Source organism: Sminthopsis crassicaudata, chromosome 3, assembly GCF_048593235.1.
Source record: "Sminthopsis crassicaudata isolate SCR6 chromosome 3, ASM4859323v1, whole genome shotgun sequence".
NCBI classification, from domain to species: Eukaryota; Metazoa; Chordata; class Mammalia; order Dasyuromorphia; family Dasyuridae; genus Sminthopsis; species Sminthopsis crassicaudata.
Window position 1 is genome coordinate 211,643,861 of NC_133619.1, and position 12,744 is coordinate 211,656,604.

At 33.4% G+C, this 12,744-nt stretch overlaps 1 protein-coding gene across 9 annotated transcripts in view; it reads right to left on the bottom strand.

Annotated features, from left to right (window-relative positions):
* Positions 1-12,744, bottom strand: part of CDKL5 (cyclin dependent kinase like 5) — a 251,901-nt gene that overhangs the window by 152,650 nt on the left and 86,507 nt on the right. For all 9 annotated transcript variants that reach the window (XM_074299887.1, XM_074299881.1, XM_074299886.1 and 6 more), the window contains one exon: positions 11,304-11,338. In XM_074299887.1, the coding sequence (XP_074155988.1) occupies positions 11,304-11,338 (35 nt within the window). The remainder of the gene's footprint in view (positions 1-11,303; positions 11,339-12,744) is intronic.

Below are 12,744 nucleotides of genomic sequence, written 5' to 3' on the forward strand. Positions count from 1 at the left end.
ACTGAATTGGACAGTCCTGGGTGATGTGTAATACCTAGAGACTAACAGAACTGAACAACAGGCTTGTGCGCTTCTCCCATGGCTACCCAACTCATATGATGGCCTAGGCTCTTGTATACACCTTCCTCTGTGCCTTTCTTTACCAAAAGGTGTATACAATTGAAACCACAGACTTAGGACATCCTACCTCCTTGAACATGACTTTCTTGAGTGAGTTAAACACCACAGTGTCCTTGTTGGTTTTGGCCCCTGTTGGTTCTTACTGTTTTACTTTTGTTTGTCTTTGTTCTGTTATGTAGTATACTCTGTAATCTCATTGATCAAGCTATTGTTGATGTTAAAGTTAGCTTGATGTAATGAGTGGTCCTGTTTTACAAGAGAAGGGAATTGTAAGGGTCAGGGGAGGAGCCATGCACAATGCAATCAGGAAGTACTAAGGCCTTGAACCCTGGGATCCCCAGATGTGGTTTTCTGTGATTAGCAAGAAACACTTTGTGGACGGGAGCTCTGGTCACACTGAGATCCACATCATCAATGGGAAGCGTCTCCTTCTCTAATTGACTGTGTGTGTGACTTCATAGACCTGATATAAGCTGTGGGAACCAGAAGTAGGAGGAGGTCTACCAGGAATTTTACTAGGAGTTGACTAACAGTGAGCAGGAGGTCAGAAGGGTAGGTGAACACATGGAATAAAAGACCTTAAGCTTCTATGTGGCTGTTCTTGAGTGCTCTGTCATACATAAAACCACCGCTTCATGAAGTGATGGCCAGAGATCTCTGAAGACCTCCGATTGAAGTAAGATGGGTAGAACCACTGTGAGAGACAGTGGCCAGAGATTCTTTTCAGGGCCTGGGAATTACGAGTGACTGGTAATAGTGGTTTCTAGGTGGGAAACCACAAAGAATAGAGTAGTTAAACACCTTAAATGACTTTCAGAAATTGATAGGAGATATCCAATGGATGCGCTCAGTGTTAGGCTTAATTACCTGCCAATTACAACCATTATATGAGGTTTTAAGAGAAGACAGTGATTTAAACTCACCACACAGTTTACAAAAGAACCTCTACAGGCTTTGAGAGAAGTTGAACTGGCTTTATCCAACGCGATCAAAAGAGTTACTCAGAAACCCTTAGAAATATCAGTTTTTGCTACAAAAGAGGCACTCACAGCAATCCTTCATCAAGGAGAAAATGTGATAGGGTGGGTAAACTTCCCAGCACAACCAGAACAAAGCCTTACTCCTTACTCAGTGCTTGTGGCTAGAATTTTATTAAAGGCTATTACGTGAGCAGTATAATTTTCTGGGATAAGACCTGACAAGATATACACCTTTTGTACCAATTCACAAATTAATGTAATGCTGTGAAACCATCCCAAAGGGGCAAATTTTATTGGCCACAGTTCCATATTTTACACAAAGGCCTCCATTAAAGATAACCCAGCTATTACATAATTGGCAATGGATTTTTGAAGAAAAGGTTTCTAAGGTTCTTTTTAAAGGATCAACTATCTTTACAGATGCATCCAAACATAACATTTGTGCTATATACTCTCATGACTTAACTATAAAGAAAGCAGTCAGAACTCCTTTTCAGTCCACTCAGCAGAATGAATTATATGCAATCATGCTAGCTCTTACTTATTATTCAAGAGATGTAATTATAATATCTGATTCAGCCTATTCAGTAGGTGTGGTACAAAGAATTGCCACAGCCTAGATAAAATTTGTAGCTTCTAATAATATAACAGCTCTATTTTTCATGGAAATTCAAAGGCAGATTGCCTTCTAACCATGTTAGCCTGTAGTGTCCTGGTTAGCTTTCTGGAGGTTTTGGACCAGTCTTCCTTTCAGCTGAGTAATCACAAGAATAGCCAGAGATAAAGTCCAAAGGGCTTTATTGTCTCCTTCACAGTCTATCTCCTTGGCTGGGGCTCGGCTAGCTTTCTGGAGGCCCTTAGACTGGCCTTGGTCTCAGAAAAGAAATGAAGGAAGATAGGCCAGATACCACAGTGGTGGGAGATGGAGTAAATGTCTCTTCTCCAGTGCTTATTGGCTGTTATATACTCTTATAATTACATCATCTTAGGTGTGAATCTTGTAAAATAGGTGTCAATCTTGTAGAACTACATTATGTACTAAATACATGTAAAATTAGATAACTATTGTCTTATCAATTCCACTAAGTTAACACCTTGTTGTAAGATTCAATCAATCATACTGAGCCTTAAGTATACTTCTCCAAAGTTCTAGCCCATTATATCTCCCACTTTCTTTTGTTTTAGAACATAGGTGGTTACACTCTCCCCAACTTCTTAGGGAGGTAAGAACCCCAAAAAAGAGGTGATTATGCCCTTCCTGACTTCTCAGAAAGGGGGGGGGGTGAAAAGACCATAAAAGGAGGTGTGATTACCTCCCTGAGACCCACACCTCCCTGATATCTCAGGAAGGGAGATGAAAACACCAAAGGAAATGGAGAGTCAAACCAGATTAGTGAGTTTCTGAAGGGTCTCACTTGAAACAGGTACACATAAATCCATCAACATGGGAAGTATTACACAAGCATATAATAATATAAGACAGGCTAGTAATGATGTAACAAACAACATGAATCAATATAAGGAATTATACATGTCCATAAGTCCTAGAAATAGTCCAAAACTCACTCAAGAAAGTCATGTTCAAGGACGTAGGATGTCCTAAGTCTGTGGTTTCAATTGTATACATCTTTTGGTAAAGAAAGCCCTAAGTGAAGGAGATAAGATTTTGGAAGAGACTTGGCCGCATTTGAGGTGATTACTGAACTGAACTGAAATGAAGGCTGCCTCCAGAAGCCCTCCAAGAAATCTGCTCTCAGAGAACATTATATTATAGAGAAAAACATTACCCCCTTTATCCCAGAGGAAACCTGCTAATATCTGGTTTGACTCCCCATTTCCTTTTTACTCTTCCAACTGGTGAGTTTATTCTAATCTAATTATATGTCCTTAGTCCTACATTTGTTGTTCTTTGTTCTCATCCCATTGATAAGTTCATACAATTTTGTAGTTACCATATCTTAACCAAGACTCCTAAATCTGCAATTCCAGTTCCTATGTCCAGGTTTAGTTTATAGCTATCAACAAAATATTTCCACCACATGGATATATCCATTAGTTTGTAAGTTCCTTACAGAAAAAGGTTTTTTTGTTTTATTTTGTTTTTACCATTCTTTTTTATCCCCCACACTCAGCACGGTGCCTGGCACATAAGTCCTTAATAAATGCCTAGTGATTGGTTGATATACTATTGTCACTTAAGCTCAAAATGCCTTAAGCTGAAGCATCATTTTGTCAGCTATTACGGCACCACTAATGTCCTAGTAAACCAAATTCAATACTTTGGAAGTCATCTTTCAACTCTATACCATTTTACAACTCCAGTAAGTCAACAAAAACCTAGTAAAATGTTTCCCATTACAAATCTAAAGATTTTATTTTCCATTCTTCATCCTGATAAATTACTATTTCTAGTTTGTGCTACCTAATCACCTAATTATATATATTCTTGTGACTGTTATAGTACAAAAATAATACATATTATTATTATGTATGTAGTAATAATACTACCACACAAAAAAGGAGGAAAAGGGATGTTAAATATCTTCTTTACTCAAAATATCTTGGAGAATTCAATTGATAAACTCTAATAGAACCAGACCATTATCACAAATCAAACTTATTCACAATCACTCAGATGTAATACTGACTGATTAATATACCCCACATAATCATAATCTCAAGCTGTATAGAATGAAAAGTTTTCAAAGTACAGATATTGAAATTAAAATCATGTAGAAATAGAAGATGCATAAGACCTCTATTTGTGCTATCTGCTTACCAATGTTATACTGAGAATGCTTTCTGTGAGCCTACAAAGAGTAAACTTTTAAATTCTTTTTTTTTTTTTCCTTTTTGGGCAAGAGGTTGAGAATCACAAGCTAGGTTAAGTGACTTGTTCAGGGTCAACAGTCTGAGGCTGGATTTGAACACTAATACTCCTGATTTCAGCACTGTCACCTAACTGCACTGTTTTGTTGTTTGGTTGATTTTTTTTTAATATTCTAATTCTTCTATTCAACTATGAAAAACAGTTATTTCTTTCACCTTTTTTTAACAGGCTACAGAGTACTAAAATAGAAAGGGAAATAGTAAGATAGCTCTTATCACAAAACAATTTATATCTGAACCCCATTGGAAAAGAATAAAATAATAATAATAAACAGTAAATAAAAAGGCATCATGGGAGATGGTTGTAAATTAATACAAGGGATTTTCTGGCATCCTAAAATCAAAGCGGAATAGGATGAATACATGTAAAGTTACTGACATTGACCCAATGCCAATTATAATATTATCTTCAGAACTGTAAAGTGGACTAGAACAGAAAAATCTTTTCAAAAAAATTAATACAATATGAATAAAATGCAGGGCCTAAAAAGACAACAATAGGAAGATTAACACTTCCATGACAAAAAAAGGGGGCAGGGGGGAATAAAACTGATAGCAATTTTTAGAAGACATGATAAACAGGTCAAAAACTATAGAAAAACAAGCAGACATCACTATATTTATTGAATACAAAAAGTGTTTTACCTTTAGATAGATGAAATCTATCAAAATATTAAGATCCAACAATAGAACCAAACGGTCTTCAATGGGCAGCATCTACATGAACTAAGCCAACAATATATGGATAAAGAAGTGTTGAACAATTGGGTAAGTGTGGTGGCTTGGTTTTCAGAAATAGACAGAATTTATGATGACAATTTAAGACCAGGTTACTGTTATACAGACAGGTTATACTTAAGGAATTTTGGCTTAATGAGCAATGCAAATTATACAAGGAAACAGCAAAGAAAGTGTGTGACAGACATCAATGCAGACTTTAAGAACTTAGCCCCTGCTAACTACCTAGCAAATCATGAACCAATGGGCAGAACTATACATGAAAAGCTGAAATTTCTTGATGGATTAGCAAATAATACATCTTCCAACTACAAATAGAGAAGTGTCCTTGAGAATTCATTCAAACAATAAACTATCCTGGAACCATACTATTATCACAAACAAAACTGTTGGCCACAATTGTCCAGACGTAACATTAATCCATAAAACTTGATGGTTTAACTACATGCATCCTTCCAAAATATTTCTAATTTCCAAGTTTCATGGAATAAAAAACTCAAAATATAAAGATCTAGCAAAGAAGAACATGTGAGAGCAGAATCATGTGTATATATCATCTCTGTTGTCCTATGTGCTTCTGAGGTGTTTCAAAAATGAGCTTATATTCAACTAAAAAAAACAATTATTTTATCCATCTGTGATTGCATTTATTATTGTAAGCGAAATTCACCTACCTTTATGGGGTGGAAAGCAGAGTTATGATTATCCTTTCCCAAGAAGACTTAGTTACATAAGGAGAAGAAATCTATCTCCTACTTTTAAAAAATCTTAGCACAGGGTACAAAATACATATTTCACTTGATTCAGATTTCTCATATAATCAGGTAATTTTCCTTTTGTGACTGGGCATAGATTCTTATACAATAATTTTTGCCCCTCAATTTCTCATCACTTATAGCCACAGCATCTCTACAGCAAAGTAACAGCAAACTTATGCCTCCCACCTTCTATTTGCCATTAGTTGCCTATAGCATTCTGGTTCTCAGGCTCCAAGCACTTCTATTTATTCTGTCTACAAGTCAGCTCTCTCTACTGTTTGCACTACGATATATATTGGTACCTGTAATGCAGTGAAATGAATTCACACATCTCTGTAGTAATGTATTAAGACAAACTTGCAAAAGGACAAAATGTCCATAAAAGGCATAGCTACAGAATTAAAAGCATTCAGAACTATGATTAATGTTTTCAATGTGGGTGAAAACATATAGGATTTTATTTAAGAAGCTGATATGAAGCCAATGTTGACATTTTCTACTATTGGCATTTTCAGATATACCTATATATATATATATAGATGATATAGATATAGATATAGATATAGATATAGATATAGATATAGATATAGATATAGATATAGATATAGATATAGATATAGATATATAGAGAGAGAGAATAAAAATGAAGTAGATAAATGACAAGGACAGTTATTTTCAATTCTATGGCATGAATATGAATATCAATAGTGAAGGGAAAGGTCTATTGACTTGGGGTAAACCTAAAATGATTTAACATCATGACAAGAGTCATAAAAGATAACTACTTTTTGATGATATGAGCAAGCCAACAAATTATGGCAATATCACACATTAGATTTATTGCCATAAAATCTTTTATATTTGTTGTGATATAGTATAATGTGTTCAGAAATGGAGAACCATAGAATATAAGTATAATCAATACAAAAAAGGATTTGCCCAATTTTTTAAATCCTTTAAATTTCCAGGATATGAAACTTGTCAGCACTTCTCATTAAATTTCAAAGAAGGCATCAAAAATATATGGTAAATTGCACTTCGTGAATTGTAAATAAAACAATATTCTAATATCCCCACTAATTCTCAATAATTATATATCTTGATATGTGAACTTGCTCTTAGATCCTAAAGCATTCTAAGAGCACCACAAATTCTGGTTCTATTTTTAAATGTTGGGTTTTAGTTTTGAAAGTCTATTTTAGCTAAAGGAAAAAAAAAAAAAAAAAAAAAAAAAAAAAGACGTGCTGTAGAAAGTCTACTGACTAAACAGCTGCTGATTCTAAAATGAGTTTAGTTACTCTAAGTTAAGCATTAATTTATGCTAAAATTTTCCACCCAGAACCATTCTTTTTGGTTTCTATAAAACAGAAAGGATACTGAAAGGAAAAATAGAAAGAAGTGACATTCAGGGAGTTGGTCTGTGAGTTTCTTGCTTAGAGAGTATAAATATCATAGAGAAGCTGCTATGACCATACAGACTGCATTAGCCCTTCCACAGTTATTTATTTTTTAATGTAGTAGTCATTAATCAAAAAGCCTGTTAAATACCTGTTAATGTGTCAGACATTGTGCTAGATCCTAAATAAACAATACAAAAGCCAGTGTCTTCCTTCTAAGAGTTATCATTCATCCAAGGGAGACAACATATACATTAATAAAGTACAATACAGATAAATATATATCAGGAAAAAAAGGGGGGAGAGGGAAGGAGACCAAAACCAATTGGAGAAGTAAGATTAAAAAAGGAAACATCTTTAAAAAATAAAAATAAAGCAACACATAGAAGGTGCTACTTGACCAAAACATATATATTATGAATCCTGTCTTCCAAACTAGAATAAGCACCTAGAGGCCAAAGATAATGCTTCAAATCTTGATACCCTTGGTGCCCAACAGGTTTGAGGCTAAAACTTCAATGAAGTTCCCTAAAGATAATCTTTATAAATACAAAAGAAATAGCTTTAAGACAACCTAAATAACCCCAAATACAAAGTACCTATAGTAAGTATAAGTGGTATATTTCAAGTGAACTGGGCAGACAAGTCTGAACTTCTGTGGTATAGAAGAAAAAAAAAAAAGCTATCAAAATGAGAATGTACTTATTCTCCATTTAAAAATGAAGTCTTTTCTGTTATCAATCTATAGTGATACATCAACAACTATAAAATGTTCAAACAATGAAATGAAACAATAAAAGATATTTCATTTCTATCCAGTGGTGGGTTCTGAACTTTTTTCTGCTTCTTTTCAGATCTAGACATTTTTCTTAAAATTCATGCAAGACCACTTTGAAAAAAAAAAAAAAAGTACTATTTTTCCTTTATGAAGTTGAAACTACTGAACCACACTATCACCATGGCATTCTTTTAGAAGTGTTTTTCCATTAACAGCAACAAATTCTGACTTTATATTTCTCCTTTTCACAATTAAACACCTAGTAAAAAAGTCATCTGTCCCCAACTGCCTATATTTTCTCATCATCTACTTTTTTCTCAATCTTTAGTAATGTGGTTTTAGCAAAAACTCCAAGGTTACCAATAATCCCTTAATTGCTAAAGCCATCCTCATCCTTCATGACCTTATTATATAGTCTTTGACTAATGATTACTTCACTTCCCCATTCCTCCCTCAGTTTTTTCATAATTCTACTTTCACCTGATATAGTCCGTCTCCTTTGTGAGTTCAACATCCTAACTATTTTTTTCTATATATTCTTCTCAGTGATTCCATTTGCTCCTAGGATAAAGTTATCCTATGTAGATAACTCCTAAATAAATAAATACACGCTTTAGTTTCTCTTCTGAGACATCTCCAACTATAATCTCTACACACGTGGCAGATTCAACATGTTCAAAAGATAACACATCAAAATGAACTTTGTTCTTAACTTTCCAATTTCTGTAGAGGACATCATCATTATCCCAGAGTCATTCTTGACTTTTCATTCTCCCATATCCCCTATATCAAACTATGACTTGTGGATTCTATGTATACAATCTCTCACATTTGACCCATTCTTTCCACTCACTTTGTCATTACTTGAGTTCAGGCCCTAAAGACCTCATAAATGGAGTATTGCAATAGCTTAATAATTGTTCTGTCTTCCTGACTCCAACTGTCCAAAGGCTCTCAAATTAATATTCCAAATGCAAAGGTCTAATTGTGTCACTCCCCAACTATAAAAGCTTCAATGGACCTTTCTTGTTTCTTGAATAAAATATAAACTCATCTGCTTAACATTTCAGAATCAGCTTTTCTTTCAAAAATTTTTTCAAATTATTCCCTTCACAATCTGACTTTAGTTGACTGACCTTTCTAGAGAAGAAGAAAAAGAAAAAGAAGAAAAGATCTGTTACATAATCTAAAAGAAAAAAAAAAACTTTCAGCACAAAAATGGATAGAGAATTGACCTTGGAGCTAGGAAGAGCTGAATTAAAGACCCAGCTCAGATACATACTGTCTGTCTGTCTCTGTGTGTGTCTCTGTGTGTGTGTGTGTGTGTGTGTGTGTGTGTGTGTGTGTGTGTACACACATACATACATATATGGTTGCTTAACCTTTTCAATGCTTTAGACCCCAACTTCTTAAACTGTGTTCCATGATTCCATATGGAGTCTCATAACTAATCTGGGGGTTGTGAAATTGTGATTTATTATCAATAAATGTTTCATTTGTATATTTTATATGCCTAAAATCATCTAAAAATTTCTCAGGCCAAAATGGATTACAAATAGAAAAGTTTTGGAAGGCTTTTTGCTTGAGTTTTTAGCTTTAAAAATGTATGTGTGGCGTGTGTGTGTGTGTGTGTGTGTGTGCGCGCGCGCACGCGCACACGTATTAATCTGTATTCAGACATCTGCAGTTCTTTCTCTGGATATGGATAGCATTTTCCATCCTAAGTCCTTCAGAGCTGTCTTGGATCACTGTGTTGCTGAGAAGAGCTGCTATTCACAACTAATCATCTTAAAATATTGCTATTACTTTGTGCACAGTACATTTAACTTTGCCTCAGCACATGGATGTTTTTCCAGGTTCTTTTGAGAGCATCTTGCTCATCACTTCTTATAGCACAATAGTATCCCACAATTATCACACACCAGAATTTGTTTAGTCATTCCCCTATTGATATGCATCCCCTCAGTTTCCAATTCTCTGCCCCCGGAAGAGTTGCTAAAAATCTTTTTTTGTACATATAGATCCTTCCCCACTCCCCCTTTTTTTTTAATCTCTTTTGGGATATAGATTCAGCAGTGGTATTGCTAAGTCAAAGACCATTTATAACCCTTTGGGCATAGTTTCAAATTGTGTTAGAGAAAACTCTCCCAATAGTGCATTAAGGTCTCATGCCCTGCTTTAGACAGTTACCAACATGTATTAGTAAAAAGAATACTAACCTAAATGATAAGGCCAATCCCTCTCTAACAAACATATAATGACTGTTAAGTTATTCACATTCCATAGATAATCATGAATTCTTAAGTTTAGGACTAAGCTTCCATTTACTATAGAATGTAAAATGGTTAAAACATCAGAAAAATATTTTTTCTTCTAAGAATAATTATATACTTAACAGTGGATATTAATAATCTGTTTCCTCAGAACAAATCTCTCAGAAATGTAGTTTAAAATACCTGAAGTAGTTTTGTTTTTAATACTTGAAGATGAATAACTTAAATAATTACAAAATGATTATACAATAATATGTTCTTTAAAAAGTACTGTAGGTCTTAAGTTAATTCTGATTTCCTATCATTTGCTATTTTTAATTCCTAGATATCCTTAATCGTGTGCTGAAGGGGAAAAACAAAACAAAACAAAACAAAAAAACAGGATTTTTTTCCCCTAAATATTCTGGTAAGGAAATGTTAAAAGATATACCACAAGTGAAATAAGCCAAACACATGCATCAGAGATAATAAAATTAATGAATTAGAAGATAAGCTACTTGAAATGAAACAAGTCTTAAAAGCATTAAATCTGTTAAGGCCTTCAATCTGAGTACATACAGAGATCTAAAGAGAAGGAAAAAAAATTAAAGTCTTGCAAAATAAGCTTATATCAAAATTTTAAGTAAATTCTCTTGCTAAATTCTGAAGCAACTTGCCCAATGCTTTTTATCAAAAAATGAAAACACAAATACTAACAACATGCAAACATAAAGCACAACACAAATTGGAATCTGTATCATAATTACTATCATTATAGAAACAACACGCTGAAGAGCTTCAACAAGGGTCACCCTTCAGCTACTGTTTGTGTACATATAATTTCTCTAAACAACTTACTGTATAGTCAAATATAGTACAAATGTGATTCATTTCAAGGGAGATTAAAACTACATTTGAGAATTATCCCATATTAACACTAATTCATTATTTTCCCTATTTTTCCCTATTAAAGAATTGGTGTTAATGTATTTAAATTCCTGAGGCTTTAGGAATTTGCAGGTCAACAGAAATAATATTTAATGAAATTCCCTCTTGTGTAACTTGAATACAAAAATAAATATTTTAATTTCTATTCTATTTCATCTTCCTGTCCCAACCAACAACAAAAGAAGCTCATGGTGTACTTGCTGTCCATTATACAAATTCTTTAAATAAGTTAAAATGTAATCAAAGATCTTGACTAAACAGGAAAAGGATTGTATCAACTGTGGAAGTTCATCATATTTCTATTTCTGCATTTGCATGAATTTCAATTAAATTTCAATTAAATGCCCATAGTGTACCAAAGTGTACCAAATTAAATGCCCCCAGTGTACCAAATTAATTTCAAAAGTTAAATACATGCACATTTTTAAAAAATCTCTACTTGCCTTGTGTCTGCATTTTAGTACAACTCCATAGGCTCCTGCAATAAAAATGAACAAACATAAACAAATATCATATTAGAATATTCAGAGGGTCTAAACCCCCAATTTGTATATTTTACAAACTTAGTATCATAAATTTAATATTTCCTAAAATAAAAGCTAGTGGTATATCAGACAACCATATAAAAATATAAAAATAAAAATTCTTAACAAAAGGTTAATTTCAAGTTCTTCTCCTCCCATACCCTAATCAATTAAACAAGTATTTTTAGATTTTAGAGAACTATTAGCACTGGCCTATGATTAAGGAATACCATAATAATTGGGCATTATCCTACAAGTAAAAGATTAAGTTGTCAATTTGGGGGAAAATATCAACATCTCTCAGAACACTAGAATTTCACTTATTAATTCCCTAAAATAGATATTTTACTAAAATGATACTAGATGCCTGAAAATTAATTCATACATTAAAAAGTCTAATTAGTATTAAAAAGTCTACTAATCACTTCCAAGCAAGAAGATCTAATATAAAAGTTTGTCAAAATGTCTTGATCTATAAAATGCTTAAAATGTTTATAGAATGTCTGACTACTCTAGCATTAAAAAAAAATTCTTATTCACATTCTAGCACAACGGGAATTATATCTAGCAGTAAGCATCACCAGGTTCTGGAGAATAAACCATCTAATAGTAATCATTTTTCATATTCCCATGGCAACAGTACATTTATTCTGGTCACAGATTTCCCCAATACATGGCCAACTTGCCTATACAGAAAAAGTTTTCACTACCTCCTGGGAAATTTACCTTGAAACCTGATCTTAACCAAACCAAAATGATCACTTCGATTTACTCCAGGTATGTGCAGAGAAAATGGAAGGGATTCATCAAGGTAGGTGACAGAAAGAAGGTGGGTAATACAGTACTTTCTGTGGAAATGAAATAATTAACTGATTTATTTACATAAGTATTCAGTAAAACTATTTTCATTTTTAGGAATGCTCATACAAAAAAAAAGTATCTGAGGCACTCAGGAAGATACTATCCATTTTCTATAGCTTCTTGCTTCAAATTTTGAGGTAATCATCACACTGGATTCTTTTTTAAGAAAAAAAATATATTACCTCTCCTTCACAAGAACATGTGAACATGATGAAAATGACTGAGCTATTTAGGTGACTGATAAACTAGAAAAACTAAGAATGCTACTATTTCAAACTATGACCAATAAAATATTTTATAAAGACAATGTTATGTAGCATCCACCAATTTTAAAAACATGTATCTGAAAATATTTTAATTAGAAGTTATTGATTCTCTCATTTTATTTCAAAAAATTGATGAGCACTTAACTATCTCTAAACTACAATAAAACCTCATTTGATGAAATATGACTTGCAGAATTTTAATTGAACAGGTTTTGTTCATTCAAAAATTCAAT